Below are 18,554 nucleotides of genomic sequence, written 5' to 3' on the forward strand. Positions count from 1 at the left end.
AAGAAATGTCTTAGAATACACATATCCATAAAAAAATGCATTCATTCTCTCACTTCTTTGTGTCGTCGACATCCCAGCCCAAAAAGAAGTTTTGAAATAGCACGAAACCCAACGAGCTCTGTTCTCATACAATCCCGATAACCAATCATTATCCTATAAGACATACGTGTCAATAATTACTCTCAAACCACTTTCAAATTCTTCAACAAACCATGATTCATACACCAATTCATGCATAGCCCCAAATATTGAAGCCTTCTCCACGTGGTAGCCAAACTTATCTGGCAACTCTTTAGAATATGCCATAAGCACCATCTGTGCTTCATACTTGGAAAAACAATTTGAATTGCATTTTGCATTGCTCGATCTTGATCCGTAATTATCCCTTGTGGAGCTTAACCTTGCATGCACTGAAACCATGTCTGAAACAACCAAACGAAAGTATTTGTATCTTCATTCGACAACAAACCACAACCAAGTAATATTGATTGTCCATGATGATTGACCCAACAAATGGAGCGAAAGGCATGTCATGCTTATTAGTCAAATAAGTAGTATTGAACGTAATGACATCGCCAAACTTCTTATATGATTGTCTACAACGATTATCTTCCGAGAAAACATTTTTCAATCGTGACCCGCCGTCCACATCCATACTAAAGTAAAAACTCGAGCATTGAGCTTGCATTTTTTAGAAGTATGATTGTATTGCTGCGGCATCTCCTTCCGCAAGCTTTAGTCGCCTCACTTGTTCTATATAGTTCTGACAGTCTTTCTCAATGCATGTTATATTCTCATATCCGCCTGCTTCTACAACTGCAGAGTTGTAACTTTTGTGTAATGGAATTCCTGCCATATCATTCCCTTCAAGCCTTCGTTTGACATGCGCACTCAGTTCTCAATTGCATCGATATAATCTTGACTTCAACGAGCTTGTTTCATGATTATGGTCAAGATGGACCGTGTTAATTCTCCAGGTTCCATGGATATCTGAAGATGCAGAGATTCTGGCTTTACAACCTATACGAATTGTTGGTTGAGGCTTCAATGGACAGCCTGTACTAACGTCTCTTCGGCCTTCACGGCTACATGTCAATGTGACATACCTTACGACTCCGTCGTCCCCCTTTTTTGAATTTCTTTTCTTCACGGGAAAGCCTATTGCATAGGCATACTTTTTGTAGAGCTCAAACATCACCATCTCATCTTTGAACACCATACCCACCTTGGGTACTATCACACCATCCTTCCCTGACGTTTCACCTCCCATTATGTTTACGTTTGCATTATCAGATTCAACCACAATATCATCACAATCATCTTGCACATCATCCATAATTCCTTCTATAACAGTAAACAGATTGGTTAATTTGGGCAGAAATTCATGAAGGTAAAAACACAAAACCAATAAAAATGTTCGATACTATGTCACCCGAAACAATTCCAAATGAAATCGCAACATGACAATACTTGTATTTCACTTAAACCAATGGCAACATCACAATCACCAAGTTACTGCTATTTCACAACAACCAGTGGCAACATCAGAACCTACATTCACAACCAACAATTTCAAATTTGTACACAGTTATTTCTATTCTGGTTCCAAGCCTTTAACTAATGAGCCCAATACTACTATTTCACAACAACCGGTGGCAACATCACAACTGACATTCACACCCAACAATTTCAATTTCAATTTTTTAAAATAATTATAATTATCTAATTATTAAAAAAAAATTATCTGATTTTTGGATCTAAAACTTAAGAGGTAGGGTTCAGGGTAATTTTTCTTCTTCAATTTTTTTATTTTTTGGGTACCCAAGTAGTATAATTAATTAAAAGAATTGAGCCTATGTTCGAGCTTCATTCTAGGAAAAAAAAAATAATCGTTTTTCAAGCTCATTTTAAATATGTATATTATTCCAATAAAATAATTTTGTAATGTAAACCTAAATTTTTTCCTTCACCCTTGTTTGAGCTCCAATTTTCAATTTTTTTTTCCAACCTCATTTTCAATCACACATTCTCCTATATGTGAAACCAAAAAATTTTCCCTACTTCTAACCACACATTTTCTAGAAAATTACTATTCCAAAATTCTTTTTCTTCAAAAAAAATAATAAATAAATAAAAATGGCTCAACCACTCTATGTATTTGATTTCTACTCACTCTCTCTATCTACTCACTCTATTCAACCAATCTCTATCTACCAGGGCTTAGCAACAAAACTGTTAAATCACAAAATTGAACTAAAATTATCTTTTTGAAAACGTCAATTTGGGACCATGCAGGTTTATCAATGTTTTGATTTTGAATTGAATCAAATCATTTCGAAGTGATTTGGTTTAATTTTAAGTCTTTGCATGCCGTTTCAAATCGTCAAACCGTTAACAAAAAAATCTAAATTAAATTAATTTAAATTTTATCAAACCCAACTAAAATTAAACACGTCCCTTTTAAAACTAAACCCCATAGTGATTTGTAAATATGTGAACGAGGTAGAAGAATTTGATGATTCACAAAAAATTAAAGAAAGTATTATCGTATTTGATATTTTTATTGATTTTCTTATATTAGTTATTTTATATCATTTAATTATAATGATTGAATTCATGTACCATATTTTTATCTTTGTGAAGATAATGAATCGTATGTTACAATTTCAAATATTGTGTCAATTAGTATTGATTAAAAGGTTAAAATGTTTCTATCGTGATGTCGCTTATAATGATTAAAATTATAGAATTTAAATTGATAATATTTTTTATGATAATATTTATGTTTTAATGTGAATTTTTAGATTAATATTTATAATTTAACTTATTCAATATAGGTTATTTTTTTATTTGTTAAACATGATTTTAAAAGGAATCAAACCAAAAAGAGTGGTTTGAATTTGTTTGGTTAGAAATTAAAGTGATTTGATTTGCAAATTTATCACAAATTTTTCAAATCGAATCATGTTCACTCCTACTATTTGCATATGAGAAGGCCGGCCACCATAATCGCTAATTCGACAAACATTGATGCCTCCAGCAACTAGCATTCTCTCTACAACAGATCAGTAACAGCCACCAACTCTGATCACCACTTCGGCTAGATTTTTCCGCCATTCAAAAAATATAGAACATTCATGACTAGTGTCCAACTACACATAGTATTTATCAACTTTTAGAAATAAATTAGGTCCTAGCCTTCCCAAGTTTTAGGTCAAATAAGTTTTCTACATGTGAAGAATGAAGAAAAGAAAATTTTGTTTTGTTTTTCCAAATCCGTTATTTCAAATTATTTTCAAATAACTGGCAGCTTTATTGAACTCTTCAAGTATAAAATTTGTGTTGGGGAGGGGGGAAAATTGATGTTTGTGCACCTAGCAGTCTTCATTCCTTGTCTGTTTTTTGGTAATTTAGGAGATTTCATTGCCATCTTCAATCGCGATTGACTAATTTTCATTGGAGAGTCGATGCCTGTGGGGTTGGTCTTAAATTAAATTCGTGGAAACAGTTGGCATTTTTGGCAATAAAGAGGTTGACAATAAACCAGTTACATCGTTCAAGTTTGCTATAGCATTATTCAAGTTTAGTGCATTCGAAAATATGATATAGATCGTATCGTAGATAAACTCATGTTGTCATATAATATAAACAAAATATGTCGAACATAGTGTAAACTATAAGGTGAGCTCAACCTGCAAATCATGGGAAATATTTGACGGAGTTTTGCAACAAAAGTTAGAGTTGAAATCCTAAATAATTCATTTTTTTAAAAATACTGTCGTTGCAGTAGTAATTTTGAAACCCTTGTTGTAAGCTTAAATAATCCATTAGTTTAAAACTGCAGTGCTAATTTTGAAATCTTTATTGCTGAATAGTGAATGTGCAAGCATTTTTGGGCTAGGTGCATTGAATCATGCAATATTGAGAGAATATATTACCCACTTCCTTGACAGAATGTCACAAATTGAACTATTTTAAAAAATAGTCAATTTTTTGCACCCAATCATTTGCTTTCAACATTGCGTCTGTCAAACAGGTTGATGACATCATCCAACAAAATGGTTTAACTCACATGCTTTTGATATATTCCAAAAGGCTCTCCTAAGTCGCGAAAGCTTTAATATCGTCATCAATAAAGAACTCAAAAAAATATATTGATTGTGTTTGATGCACTCAACTAGATTCAACCATTTTACACATTCAACCGATACACTGTGTGATTGGAAGAGGAGTAGTTGAGATTTGAGTCATGCTTTCTTGATCACTCTTGGTTGTTTTAAGAAAAAATAGTGTATGCATTTTCATGCACACCAATCTTTTTCTTTTCCTCTTTCTATCGGTTTTAAGAGATGACTAGTTATACTTGTTGATGTTGTATGTTAAAAATATCTTTAAATTATGAGTAACAACATTGTTATAATCAAGAAAAAAGGCCTATTGCTGAAGCATTCAATAGATATTTACTTCTCGTTGGGATATTCAACTGCAGAAAAAGATTGTTGTAAGGTTGATTATAAACAAGTGAAGTAATTTCTTTGAATCGAGCAACGACTTGCAAATTGTTTTGGCTCCGAACATATGTCCTTGTTTAGCTTAGCTAAAAATCAAGTTTTTAGTAGATTTGTTAAAAGTAAATGAAATGTAGTTAAAAGATTGATAAATATAATGAGATCTATTAAATACGTGGTTGAAAATAGATTTGAGAAAAATGAGTGTCAAACGTAACCTACAGAAAATGAGCAGTATCTACCTTCCAGGGGCTTGTTTGGTAGTGATTTTGAAAATTGATTTTTTAATCGTTAGAGAAAAAAATTGATTCTATATGTGAGAGAAGAAGTAAAAAATAACGGCTGAAAAATAATGAAATAACAGTAAAAATTGATTTTTTGGAGAGAGAAATCAATACCAAACATGCACCAGATTCAACAAATGAAAAGAGAGTTCTAAAATGGAACTTGAAAATAAGCTGAAAAGATATAACGATCAACTAAAAAAAGCTGATGTGGATTTGAATTTGAATAGGAATGGCTTTTGGAGGGAGACACAACAAATACCAAAAAAATTGTGGGACCCTTATTTCCAATCCTGATTCCCATGAGAATTCTTCTTGGACAGGGGCCCTTCCCATGAATTATTCCATTTTCAACGAGGAACAATATTATGTGGGGACAAGAAACTACAATGAAATCTTTAGAATCCCCATTTCTTGGTTTCATACACGCGAGTTTGATATCTTGTCCTGTTTTGGCTTGAATAAAAATTAAATTTTTAGTAAGTTTTAATATAAGTTGAAAAAATGTATGATTGAAAAGTTGTGGATCCAATAAAATATGTGCTTAAAATTAGTTGTTGACTTTAACTTATAGTTTCATTTAATTTTTAATTGAACCAAATATGGACCTACCGATAATAAAGAAGTGCAGTGCATCTATGTGACAATTTTTGTAATCGTGTTTGATTTAGTATGTCGAACACGTTGAGGTGTTTATTATACATGTGACGATGAGATAATTGTATGAAAATTTTGGTACTCGATAAAATACGTAACAATCATAACATCTTTAACTTTTTGTCTCCTCCTTAATTGATTCTTTTCTAAGCTCGTAAAACGTGTTAATACTTAAATTCCATTTTATTTTAATACACAAAACATATATTGATTATATTTTGGAGGAAAAATAGTTTTAAGTACTCCATTGCATAAAAAAAATATCGTATTCTTTTCAAGTATTATTATCAAACCCCACGTATTCCAAACAGTAAATTTACTTAAATAAAGAATTTTCAATTTTCTGAGACTGCTTTCTTTCTAGATTAACATACTAAGGACTAGTTCAATAGTGTTTTAAGAATTGATTTTTTGACCATTGGAGGAAAAAGTGAATCTTACTTGCGAGAGAAGAAATAAAAAATAATGTCTGGAATAGTGAAATAACAGTCAAAAAATATTTTTGGGGGTGAAAAATTGCTATCAAACATGCACTAAACACGCCAATAATAATTAACGAATAACGATACGCTGTGAATTATATATTATTTATCATTTTCTTCTAATACAACAAGACATGACGAGTCTTGTACACCTTTCACGCTCATTGTGAACGCTTTAAATAGTACAAGATTTTTAGTCATTTATGATTTTGTTTATTATCCTCTTCCACGTAATTTTTGTTCATTTAAGCTTTAAGTACCTATTTGATTCGAATTACTTGGGGAAGAATGAGTTTTGAATAGTCTATTTAGGAGAATTTTGTGATTAAAAGATAAGGAATTTTTTTTTTTTTTTGGGCATATGTGTAGAATATTTTATTGTGTGATATGTGGTTGAAAATGACCTTATAACAAACTATAAATTAAATTAACAAGCCATAAAATAGTATTTGATTTTCGCTCACTTATTAAAAAGATGCTCAAGAATGAGATAATATTTCGAAGTTTTCAACATGCTAAATCTGTCGCATCATGATTCATGACTTGCCACGATTTGAATAACATTTATGATGGGTTGAGTTTAGAAAAAAGTTTTACTATACGAACATAGGGGATGATCGAATATACATATGGGATCGACATTTTTTTAATTCATGCGGCCGACTTTATGCTTTAGAAAATCTAACCCATATTTGTCTATAATTCTCCAATTTATTTATTTTTTTAAATTCATTTTCAATCACACATTTTCACAATAAAACATTATACATAAACTCAAAATTTTTCATTTTTTTCAATTACACATTCTTTAACAAAAAATCACCATTTCAAAATTCATTTTTCCAAAAAAATTATTGCTAATAGGCATCAAACAGGGCTTAACACTCTTAACATTGAAATTTTTTCTTTTTCTTGTCAACATTTTTGGATTGATGTTATTATTTTCTTCATTAGATCAAAAATAAAAGGTATTATGAGAGTGTTTGGTGAGATTTAAAATTAAATTTTTTAGTAGATTGTGATATAAATTTTTGAAACGTATTGTTAACAAATTGTGGAATTCATAAAAAATATGATTAATATTTATTCTTTGATTTTGATTTAAATTAAATTTATTTTTTAATTCAAACCAAACTGACTCTATGATTCGTTATTCGTTATTCACGATTCACGCCACGGCAAAAAGTACACTTTTTGGTTTTGTTAGAAATAGGAGGGGTCCAATGGTAATCATCAATTTACTAACGGTCTCCAAATCACAAAAAGCAAGCTTCTGCTGTCCCCACGCCAACCTGACCAGACCTAACGAAGAGGCTATTTGAATATAGGCATGGACATAAATTTATAAATTCAACGAAAATCAAATATTAATTTTAATTACATAAATATTTATTACGGTCTCTTCTTATAAACCATTTATAAAGGTTGAACTCCAATTTTGAAGGTTCTCACCGTCCCGCCCTTAAAATTTTGTGAGGAAGGTAAATCGCGGGATGTGCCCCAACAGGTCAGGGAACAAGAGCTGCATGTACATTATGCCTACAAGGAGTCCAATTTCATGTCTCAGGAATTGAACCCCCACACTGCGGTTGCCAGCAAAGCGTGAGATAACATTACTTCTGTCATTTGCACCATTGGACTATGTCCCGAGGGGCAACTTATAAACCATTTATAATTCTGTCTAACGGATGCTAAACTTGTGTAAAATGAAAAAATAATGAGAAATGACTACTTATAATTTAATTATTCATCTAATTTCTTATAGCAAAAGGTCTCGCTAGATAATAGAAGATTTGTTTAGCAAAAAGTATATACTCAAGTGATTTTGGAGCTTTGCTTACAGAGGGCTTACCAACCTCTCATATCGGGTCAGTCCCACGCGGGTCCCGATATAATAAAAAATGAAGAAAAAAATCTCGACCCCACCCCTTTGTTAGAATTCTGTAAGAGTTCTGTAATGTGTTGGGTTGTACGCCCAACACTGCCCTTTTGAATTTGAAAATGGGATTCTAAAGCTTAGAATTTATGATAATGTTATTGGTCCAAGTCGAACTAAGTACAAATGTTCAATAAATAAAAATGTATTTCAATTTTATTGAACAATTGACGATGGTTTAGTGCTCAATACTATTTAAGGTCAGACAACATTACGATAGAATTTAAGGTCTCGCGTCATAAAATTGATGCATCCTCAATATAATGCAATAAAAAGAAAACATGGATGCAACAATAAACCTAAAGAAATGAAGAAAACAAACCACATATTTGACTCTCTGCTATTTTCCATTTTGAAAACCCCATATTCTAAAGTAAAGATTAAGCCCCCGTTTGGTGCACATTATTTGGGAAAAGAATACATTTTTTTCATCAAATTAGCCTACAATTTTTGACTTCAACACTATAAGGTAGGACTCATGATGTGATGTTTAAAATACATTTTTGTTGAAAAAATGTGGAACAAACGAGCTCTAAATTCAAAACTCGGATTTTGATGAAGTGAATAAAAAAATATTGAATTATGCTTGGAAAATAGGGCCACGTAGGCCCTTTTTTCTTGGGAGGACACATGTCCCCCACTATTGGCTGGGTGCCTGGCCCTCTACATGGCCCTGTTTGAGAAGAATTATCCAAAAATATTTGTAATTCAAAACTAGTGATAATTGATGAAAGCGGACTAAAAAAATTTAAAGCACTTTGTAAGGAAAATGATTATATTTGATAGTCACAAGATATAAGTGCATAATATACAACATGTTTATTATATTCATGAGATATAAATTGTGTTTATTATATTCATGGGATATAAATTGAACAATATATGACATACTAGATACATTTACATGATATAATTGGACAATATAATTAACAAATTTTTATCTAATTACATTTTTATTACATACTTTTTAATTTAACATACCAAAGATGTTTATTAATTACTCATAGTATTTTTTGCAATGCTCAACTTCCACCTACATTGCTCGGCAAAATTTTTTCTAAACTAATAATATTCACACCATATTTTTGTTAACCACGCAAAATTTTATTTGCAATAACATTCATAAATTTAGCTCATTTTTGTACTTATATTTTTAACTTTTCTATGTCGCATTTTTATCTTCAGCGCTCTTTAATTTGCACATATTACCTTCCAAGAAATTTATTAGGGGAGCGTAAAAAGACTTATATATCTATCGTATTTTTAAATAAGTATTATTTTATAATGATTTTTTTTAAAATATAAAAATTTTCATAAACCAACTGGGGTTAGGTAAGATGTCCAAGTGAGCAATAATAAACTATTATTAGCGGCATAACTGAAAAATCTTATGGTCTTAAAAAGATAATAACTGCATATTTAGTATTGATTTTTCTTCCAAAAAAAATTAGTTTTTTTTTATCGTTATTTCACTATTTCAATTTTCATTTTTTACTTAAGCCCCGTTTGGGAGTAATTTTGAGAATTGATTTTGCGACTGTTAGGAGTAATTTGGGGGCCAACTGTGAGAGATCAAGTCAAACTTTACAATTAAAATAGTGAAATAACAATAAAAAAATCAATTTTTTTAGGTGAAAAATTACTTCCAAATAAGCTCTTATTCTCTCGTAAATAGGATCAATTTTTCTCTCTAACAGTCAAAAAGTCAATTTTCATAATCCTCACCAAATAAACCCTAAAGTTCACTTGACAAAAGATTTGAAATTAGTGGCCGTTTGGAAGCACCGGTGACTTCGAACTTCAAAAACCTCATCCCCCCCGGTCCCCCCTTCCCCCACGCCCAAATACCTCTTCAATGCAATGCGTATAAAAACTCAGCTTCCGTTCAAATGACTCCAATTTTTATGCAATAGCTAACGCTCTAGAGAGAGAAAACCGATCGATTTCATAGACAGAGAAAACGTTCGACTTCATAGAGAGAGAAGGGAAAGTGTTTTAAAGAGAGAAAATGGCAGGTATGGTAATGGTAACAACGGGTGGTGGATGTGGTGGCGGTGGAGGTGGAGGTGGGAAGAGTTCAAAATCTGCTGCAACTGAGGAGCAAAATAATCAGGAACACCAGCAGCAGCTCCCTTTGGTGGATTTTCTTATATCAGTTTTAAGAAAATCCATGGTGTCTTGCCGGGTGGATAGTCAGGAAGAGATGATCTCCACCGTTAATCACATGGAAATCGGGTGGCCCACAAATGTCCAACACATAACCCATGTCACTTTCGATCGTTTTCATGGATTTCTGGGTCTCCCTCATGAGTTAGAAGTTGAAATCCCATGTAGAGCTCCCAGTGCCAGGTTTATCTAAAGGAATCAAAATCTCAGCTCCTTTTTTTTTTTTTTTTTCCATTTTTTGGGTCTTCTTCTTTAACGTGTTTGATTTTCATTTTTCCCATAATACATTTTTTCATTTTTTTTTTAACAACACATTTTTAAATAAAATAATATTATATATAAATTTAAAAATTTTCCATATATTTTAATAATATATTTCCCATCAATTTACCATTTCAAAATGCATTTTTTCCACTTAACGCTGCTGAAACAAACTCTCATGTTTTGCTGCTTTCAATTTTTTTTTTTTTTTTTTTCCCTGAAAAGCTCCCACAAAAGTTGCTTTCTAAACCCAGCGCAACGGCTCTTTGTATGCCGTCTTAAAATTCAGTTTTCTGACCTGAGCTTTGTTCTTTAATGTTGTTTGAAAGCATTAGCTGTTTTATCTTGTGATAGCTATCTATTTGCATTTCAAGTTTTTATTTATTTATTTATTTATTATTATTATTTTGTCTGAACTTGCTCGTTAGTGTTGTTTGTTAACATTTAATTTATTTATTTTTAATCTCCAGGCTATCTAAAATTTCCTCCCCATTTTTTTCTTCTATCTGGGTTTTGCATTTTGCTGTTGTTTGAAATCTTGCTGTTTTTATCTTATGGGGTGTCTTAAATTTCAATTTCTTGAACTGGGTTTCTTCTGTTTGAGAACATTGTGTCTCGAATTTCAATTTATTGATCTGGGATTTGTTCTTTCCCCTTTCATTTTTTCCTCGTGGAATTGTCTTAAATTTCAATTTTTGGATCTGGGTTTTGTTCTTTAATGTTGTTTGAAAACATTTACTGCTATTGTGTCTATTATTTGCTTAATTTCCTATTATTCAACCTAAAAAGAGCCTAATTACAAAATGATTCCTAAGTACAACTTAACATCCTCTGATGAGGTTAATGAATTAGTTTTCTGTCATTATCTTCAGCTATTTCTCCTACCTTTATGTAACATTAATAGAGATTAGACGTGTCATTATTATGCGATACATAAGAATCATGAAGTTGGTTCTTTAGGCAACATAGACTTCATAGTATTATATGGTATTCAAAAGAGAAATAATTTACTATCCTTTTTCATTGTAATGTCGAGCACTACATAACAAACATTACTTCACTTTAAAAGTAATTAGTTAAATAACAGTGTATGATTTCTGGATGGCCGTCGTGTTTTCAGTTCCTCTTCTCCCTGCATATGGAATTATGTTCTCAATAACTATACAATTATAATTTTTGCAGTGTCAGTGTATTCGGTGTATCAGCGGAATCAATGCAATGCTCTTACGACACAAGAGGCAATAGTGTCCCAACTATTCTCTTATTAATGCAAGAAACATTATACATGCAAAGTGGTCTAAAGGTATGACGAAATTTTAGTATTTTGGTTTTTTCGCTGTCGAATAATATTTGAAATAATGTTGAGGAGGAGGCCTGTGATTGAAATTTTTTGGAATGGATTTTTTATAGGCAGAAGGTATTTTTCGGATAAATCCAGAGAATAGTCAAGAGGAGCATGTTAGGGACCAACTCAACAGAGGAATTGTGCCTGACAACATTGATGTCCATATTTTGGCTGGTCTGATCAAAGCCTGGTTCCGAGAACTCCCGTCTGGTGTACTTGATGGGCTTTCTCCAGAACAAGTGTTACAGTGCAATACGGAAGAGGAATCTGTTGAGCTCGTAAAACAACTGAAACCGACTGAGAGTGCATTGCTCAACTGGGCTATTGATCTCATGGCTGATGTAGTCGAACAAGAGGAATCCAACAAAATGAATGCTAGAAATATTGCCATGGTTTTTGCCCCGAATATGACTCAGGTAAATCAGCAAACCCAATCGAAACTTCTTTCCAAATCTTTATGGCTTTTGGGGAAAGGTGGACGCTAGAGTAATGGACAATACTAAAGAAGAATAAGAACATTAGTTTCATTATCGAATTGTGGCATTCTATATTTGTTGTTTGATCCAGATGTCAGATCCATTGACGGCTCTTATGCACGCGGTTCAAGTAATGAACTTATTAAAGACGTTGATCATGAAAACCTTGCGAGAACGTGAAGAGGCAGAAGCAGGAAGAGACTCGCTGATGTCATCACGTTCCTCCAATGGGCGAACGGACGAGGAATATGAAAGCCAACAAGAGATGGATACTAGCTGTGAATCAACCGGGCCTGCATCTGATAATGACGATGAACAACCCCATTACAGCACCAGTAGCGAAGACAGAGACGAAGTTGGATCACTGAGCGAAATAGAAGAATGCTTCTTTAGGCAATTGGACGAGAACGAAAACGCAAAAAAGGGCTTTCGGAAACAGCTAGAGGGAATTTTGTGTAGAGAGCAAGTCAGTCCCGGAGGTGGTTCTACATCCAGTGAGGAATATCGTGTTCCATTATCTGACAGGACAGCTAGTTCCTGCGTGAGCATGGACGAGGGAGAAGACTTGAGAGCAACGAATGCACGGTTAATATCTGCAGCCATTGAAGATGTGGATATGTTAGACAATGTGGTAGAATCTCCGGTTCCCCCTGAGCAGTTGTGTGTTCCCAATTAACTTGTTTGGCACAAACTGCTTTCAGTTTCTTATGACATGACTAGACAATATTTGACACTATTAAAGAACCAAACACCTCAAATATGCCGGAGGTGTATCGAAGTTCCTGAATTTCTCTCGTAGGTGCTTGTTTCTGTAAATTATTGAGGTAACTGTTAGGCTTTTTTTTTTTCTTTTAAGGAAAAACAGAGAGAGTGGTTTGCTTGTGGTGATTGTAACACACGGTTCAGTTTAGGGCTGAATTTTGTGCTTGTTTCTTTGCTTTACCAGCAAAGAATTTCTCATTTTTATTAATTTATTTTGGCACGAGGAAAAAAGTAGTTCACGATGATTTCTCTGCAGAATGTAAAATTGTTTTCAAGTTAGGTAAAATACCACTGTGACATCCAATATTCTGAGTTAGACAAATTTACCTATAAAAACACTACAAAAAAATAAGAACAAGTTAGAATATTTCATCGATCAAATAAAGATTTCAAGATCCCAAACAAGCTTCCCAGAAAAGTTTGTCCCTATCTCCCTGATTCAATAGCTTAATATTTGGAGCCTCACAAGTTTTCAATTTCTTGGATTTCTTAGGCACCGCCACTGAGAAACTGGCCCGGGTGGTAGGCAGTGCCGCCTCATCGCCATTACATTCTTGATCAACAACTCCGGTGGTACTACAGCTGTCATCCTCCTCCATTTCCTCTCCTCGACTATGATAGTCATCACCAATTTTCAGTTTCTTTCGTTGCTGGTGTACCACTGTGCAACCCTTGGAAGCATTAGACGGCGCCACCTTATCGCCACCCCATTCTTCTTGATTAATATACTCATTAGTGCATGCACTGCATGACAGTGCATCGTCCTCAGCCACATCCATGGCGGCAGCCGGCACTTCACGATCAACTTCCGAATCGCCGGTCGCCTCGAAAAGTATGAAGGAAGATACATCAAAAACTGCTTTCCTACTCATTTTTATTAACAAAAGAACTAGATTTATTTGAAGAATTCTAATCCCACAAAAAATACAGTCGTACAAAATACACTTTCACACACGCACATACATATATATATATATATATAGATGTTTTTAAAAATAGTTGAGGTGGCTGTCTTCTTTGACCGTATCATCTGGAATCTCTTGATCCACGATTTCTTTGCCGCAAGTTCCATTCATTGATAAACGTTTTAAACGTAATAATTATACGTAAAGCCCCACTCATTTTTTCAAAACCCGCTTTCAATCACGCATTCCCACTTACGTAACCATATATTTTTCAAAAATAGTGAAACTGAGGTTCAAACTTGGGGTAAAATATATCTATACGAGTAATACTATTTACGGCAGTACGAGATTCAATTTATGTTGAAGGTGCATTTTGAAATAGTGATTTAACGAAGAATTGTGTTTAAAAACTAAGAAAAAGTTTTAAATTTACGTGTAATATTATTTTATTGAATATTATGTTGTTTAAATAAGAGAAAAAATGTATTTTGAAAATAATGAAGACCAAACAAGATCTTAATATTTAGCTCATTTTAGTTTTAAAAAATCATAAAAAATTAAGTCAATAATTAATTTTAACAACATATTTCATTTTGGCCCCGTTTGGTACCCATTTTTTTCAAAATGTATTTTTCTCTATTTTTTTTTCAACCACACACACACTTTATTAAAATAATATTATACGAGAATCAAAAATTTTTCCTTATTTTTCAACCACACATTTCCCATCAATTTACTATTCAAAAATATATTTCTACATAAAAATATCTCACAAACACCCCTTTTATGTGTCCTATTCCTCGTCACCATTCATCGAGTGAAGTATTTCTCCGACTTCTACTCACTTTCAAACTTGCTAATTGAAAGGAATTTTGTAAATCTGTGGGCGTACCCTAAATGTAGGAAGTCCTTTGCTTCATCATAATTGAATGCATTCGATCATCTTCTGTTGACTTGGTGTAGAAAAAACTTCAGATATATTCCCCTCATCATCAAATCTACGATACCATTTTCCACGCACCGAATTTCTATTTCTTATCGATAGGATTATGTTAATCTTTGACCATTTATTCGAGACGCGCCTCTCCTTCTAGAAGAACAGCAAACGTGATCGCATTACATTCTCGGACGTCGTCTTCTGGGGAAAAATTGGGACACGATATTACGTGTCAAAACATCAAATGCAACATAATTGGCATTTAGGATTTCTTTTCTATTTTATTATTTTTATTTTCTTGATTTAGTACTTTACGCAAATGGGATGTCCCATTCGGGGCTTAGACTTATAATTAAGTTGGCCATAAGATTGCATGATTATCCTTACTACGAACTAATTTATTTCAAAATATTAATTTCACTTTTGCTTCTTCAATTTTATTTTTTGTAGTTACTTGTGTTTAAACAATTTCCATGTGAAAGAATCAAGATGCATTGAGAAAATTCAAGAAGTATCTGATTTATACATAGGGTGACACTTGAGAGTTCCCAACTCGCATTTCTTAACATTTGAAAAATGTTGTTTCCAACTCACTGAAATTTAAAATATTGAGTTTTGGTCATCGAACTTTGAAAAATAGTGTACATTACTCGCTGAACTTTGAAAAATGCTGTACATTACTCGCTATAAACTCGATATTTTTCAAAATTCAATAATTATGCCAATGAATAACGTACGGCATATTTCAAAGTTTAGTGACAAAAACTCGACATTTTAAACTTCAGCGAATAATTTAATATACGAACCTAGGTTCAGTGAGCAATCGAAGACATTAACCTAAATTCGATAATCAAAATTCCACATTTTAAGTTTCAGTAACCGATCAAAGACATGAAGATAAGTTTAGTGACCATTGAAACAATTAATTTTTATCCAAGAAATTGCTGCTAAGTATCATCTGTATTAATTTTGGTAACCATTTTCTGTACATATAACAAAGTTTTTTATTTTTATATGTTTGTTCTCCCTCGTTTCCGTCTCTAGAAATTGTGGTTGAGATAGGATTAGACAAGATGGGGATGATAATTAAGATCTATCTTTTGTATCTCTTTCCTTTTAGGGTCCATTTGATTGGAGTGAATTTCATGAAAAATGTCACATTCAGAAAATTCATTTTCTACTTTGGCTATTTAATACGAAAGTAAAAATGAAGTTCGAGTTTCAAGGTACAAACACTTAAAACATGTTTTTGGCCAATTTCATGGAAAATGCATTCCCATGAATTTGGTGATTTTTTTCTTTTTCAATTTACATGAAATTAGGTTTTTTTCTTTTTTTTTTTTTTTTTTTTTTTGGACTTTTTTTAAAAAAAGGGCCCCCCTTTTTTTTGGAACCTTTATAATCAAACGGACCCAGCATTCCTTTTCTTTTTACCTTGTACTCATTAATTTGTTGAAAATTTTGAAAACTCAATACGCATGTCGAATGCGATGAGGGATTCAATAGTATCTTAGTGAGCAGAAGATCACAATTATGGAACGAACACAACCATTTCTAGAGAAGTCACACAGAAAAGGTTCAGTTTGGAGACCTAATTAAGAAATACCTTCTGATTTTTCGAATTTAAAAAAAATAAAAACAAGTTTGGCCCTCAAAGAAGTTGCAGTAGTTAAAATTTAATTTTCAAATATTATTTATTTGTGGCCAGGCCAAAACCCGATGCCAGAAATTTTCACTTCTCCAAATGTGAAAACCATACATTTCAGAAGAAACATCATAAACGGCACCAAATCCGTTCCGTGATAGCAAATTAAAACTAATGAGCAGTACAAATTAGGGCAACCGCAAAATCTTCGGAGGGTAAACAATTTGCAGGCTAATATAGAGTAGATAAAGGCATACGTATGTCTACAAATTCAGTGGTGGTTGGGATTTGACTTTGATGCAATCTGGTAAAGGAGGTAACCGGAGCACAGCTTCCTCCGTCACAATCGGGTCCGACCTCAAAATCTACAAATCCATACTTAATATTACACACACACACAATAGAGAGAGAGAGAGAGAGAGAGAGAGAGAGAGAGAGAGGAGATCTTACTGGATCTTGGAGGAGTGGTTTGGTGTCATCTTTAGCTGGTCTGAAAAGGGGTTTCTTGTGTTCTCTCTTCATTTCAGATTCTCCATTGTTAACCTCCGATGATTTCATTTTCGATTCTTTTTGCTCTCTGCCTGCCCGATCGCCGCCTTCCCTTTGTAGAAATTTTCACTTCTCCAAATGTGAAAACAATACATTTCAGAAGAAACATCATAAACGGCAACGAATCCGTTCCGTGATAGCAAATTAAAACTAATGAGCAGTACAAATTAGGGCAACCGCAAAATCATCGGAGGGTAAACAATTTGCAGCCTAATATAGAGTAGATAAAGGCATACATATGTCTACAAATTCAGTGGTGGTTGGGATTTGACTTTGATGCAATCTGGTAAAGGAGGTAACCGGAGCACAGCTTCCTCCGTCACAATCGGGTCCGACCTCAAAATCTACAAATCCATACTTAATATTACACACACACAAAATAGAGAGAGAGAGAGAGAGAGAGGAGATCTTACTGGATCTTGGAGGAGTGGTTTGGTGTCATCTTTAGCTGGTCTGAAAAGGGGTTTCTTGTGTTCTCTCTTCATTTCAGATTCTCCATTGTTAACCTCCGATGATTTCATTTTCGATTCTTTTTGCTCTCTGCCTGCCCGATCGCCGCCTTCCCTTTGTTCTACAAGTTTTTCAAAATTGAAATGTACAGCAAATACGCGATTCTCCCTTAAAGTGATTTTTCAAAAATAATGGACGATAAAATAGGAAAAAGTCATGAATCTATAAGCAAAATTATTTTATTAAAAAAAATACATAATTGATAAGTTTACCAAGTGGAACCTAATATCTTTTTTAATTTGAGGTGATTAGCATGTTTGGATAAGCTCAAGCTTACTAGAAAAAGCTAATACGGACTAAAATGTACTTCTAAACGCACGCTCTAAGCTGGTGGAGTGTAGATTATTAGTGTCTTTTCAATAGTGATTATGAGAATTGATTTTCTAATCGTTAGAAAGAAAAATAGATCTCACATATAAGAAAATAAGTCAAAAATGATGGCTGATTTATGAAAATAACGATAAAAAATTAACTTTTTGAGGGTGAAAAATCATAACCAATCATGCTGTAAATTTTATATTACCAAGAGTAGAAGCCAAGCTTTTTTACTTTAATTCAAGATTCAAATCAATAACCGTGAACATTTTAAAAATCAGTTGTATATCATATTATCAAAATGAACTCTAGAAATATAGAAAAGGTTTTGCACTCTTTTTTCTTCTTCTCCTTTTTTTTTATTTTTTATTTTTTATTTTTTATTTTCCTTTTAATAATATCTATTTTTTTTCATTTTCCTTTTAATAATATCTATTACTGCGTATCAACATATTTGATATCAACATATTTGATATGTTAAAATATGACCTTATGAATAAGTGTTTTCAATAATCTCATATTAAAATTAAAATTTTAAGAGAGGATACTTTTATTTATTAACAAGCCTCTTCACATGCACGTTAATTAGACTTGGAGCACGTCAAACAACCTCGTTGAAAGATAACACATTCATTTTTTTATATTTTTGATAAATTACTTAGTGTCTTTTTGATACCTATTAATTTATTGTATAATTTACTGCTGAATCAATTTTAAATACAAATTCACATAATAAAATAGTATCCCTACTTTTCAACCACATATTATCCTAAAAATACTATTCAAAAACCCCTCAACCCCCCCCCCCCAGCCCCC

The 18,554-nt window shown here is 32.8% G+C and overlaps 2 protein-coding genes across 2 annotated transcripts; one reads left to right on the forward strand and one right to left on the reverse strand.

The window, feature by feature from the left end:
* The first annotated feature begins 9,702 nt into the window (after positions 1-9,702).
* On the forward strand, positions 9,703-12,902 carry LOC111405750 (rho GTPase-activating protein 2-like). The gene is made up of 4 exons (XM_023034773.1): positions 9,703-10,216; positions 11,477-11,597; positions 11,705-12,055; positions 12,207-12,902. The coding sequence occupies exons 1-4, from the start codon at positions 9,876-9,878 to the stop codon at positions 12,789-12,791; spliced, it is 1,398 nt and encodes a 465-aa protein (XP_022890541.1). The 5' UTR covers positions 9,703-9,875; the 3' UTR covers positions 12,792-12,902.
* Positions 12,903-16,385: 3,483 nt separating this feature from the next.
* On the reverse strand, positions 16,386-17,567 carry LOC111405751. Its single transcript, XM_023034774.1, has 3 exons — positions 17,473-17,567; positions 16,815-16,960; positions 16,386-16,729 (listed from the first exon to the last, which is right to left on the reverse strand). Exons 2-3 carry the CDS (start codon positions 16,920-16,922, stop codon positions 16,628-16,630), a joined length of 210 nt encoding a protein of 69 aa, XP_022890542.1. The 5' UTR covers positions 16,923-16,960; positions 17,473-17,567; the 3' UTR covers positions 16,386-16,627.
* Positions 17,568-18,554: the final 987 nt, after the last annotated feature.

The sequence above is a fragment of the Olea europaea genome, chromosome 12 (genome assembly GCF_002742605.1).
Source record: "Olea europaea var. sylvestris chromosome 12, O_europaea_v1, whole genome shotgun sequence".
Lineage (NCBI taxonomy): Eukaryota > Viridiplantae > Streptophyta > Magnoliopsida > Lamiales > Oleaceae > Olea > Olea europaea.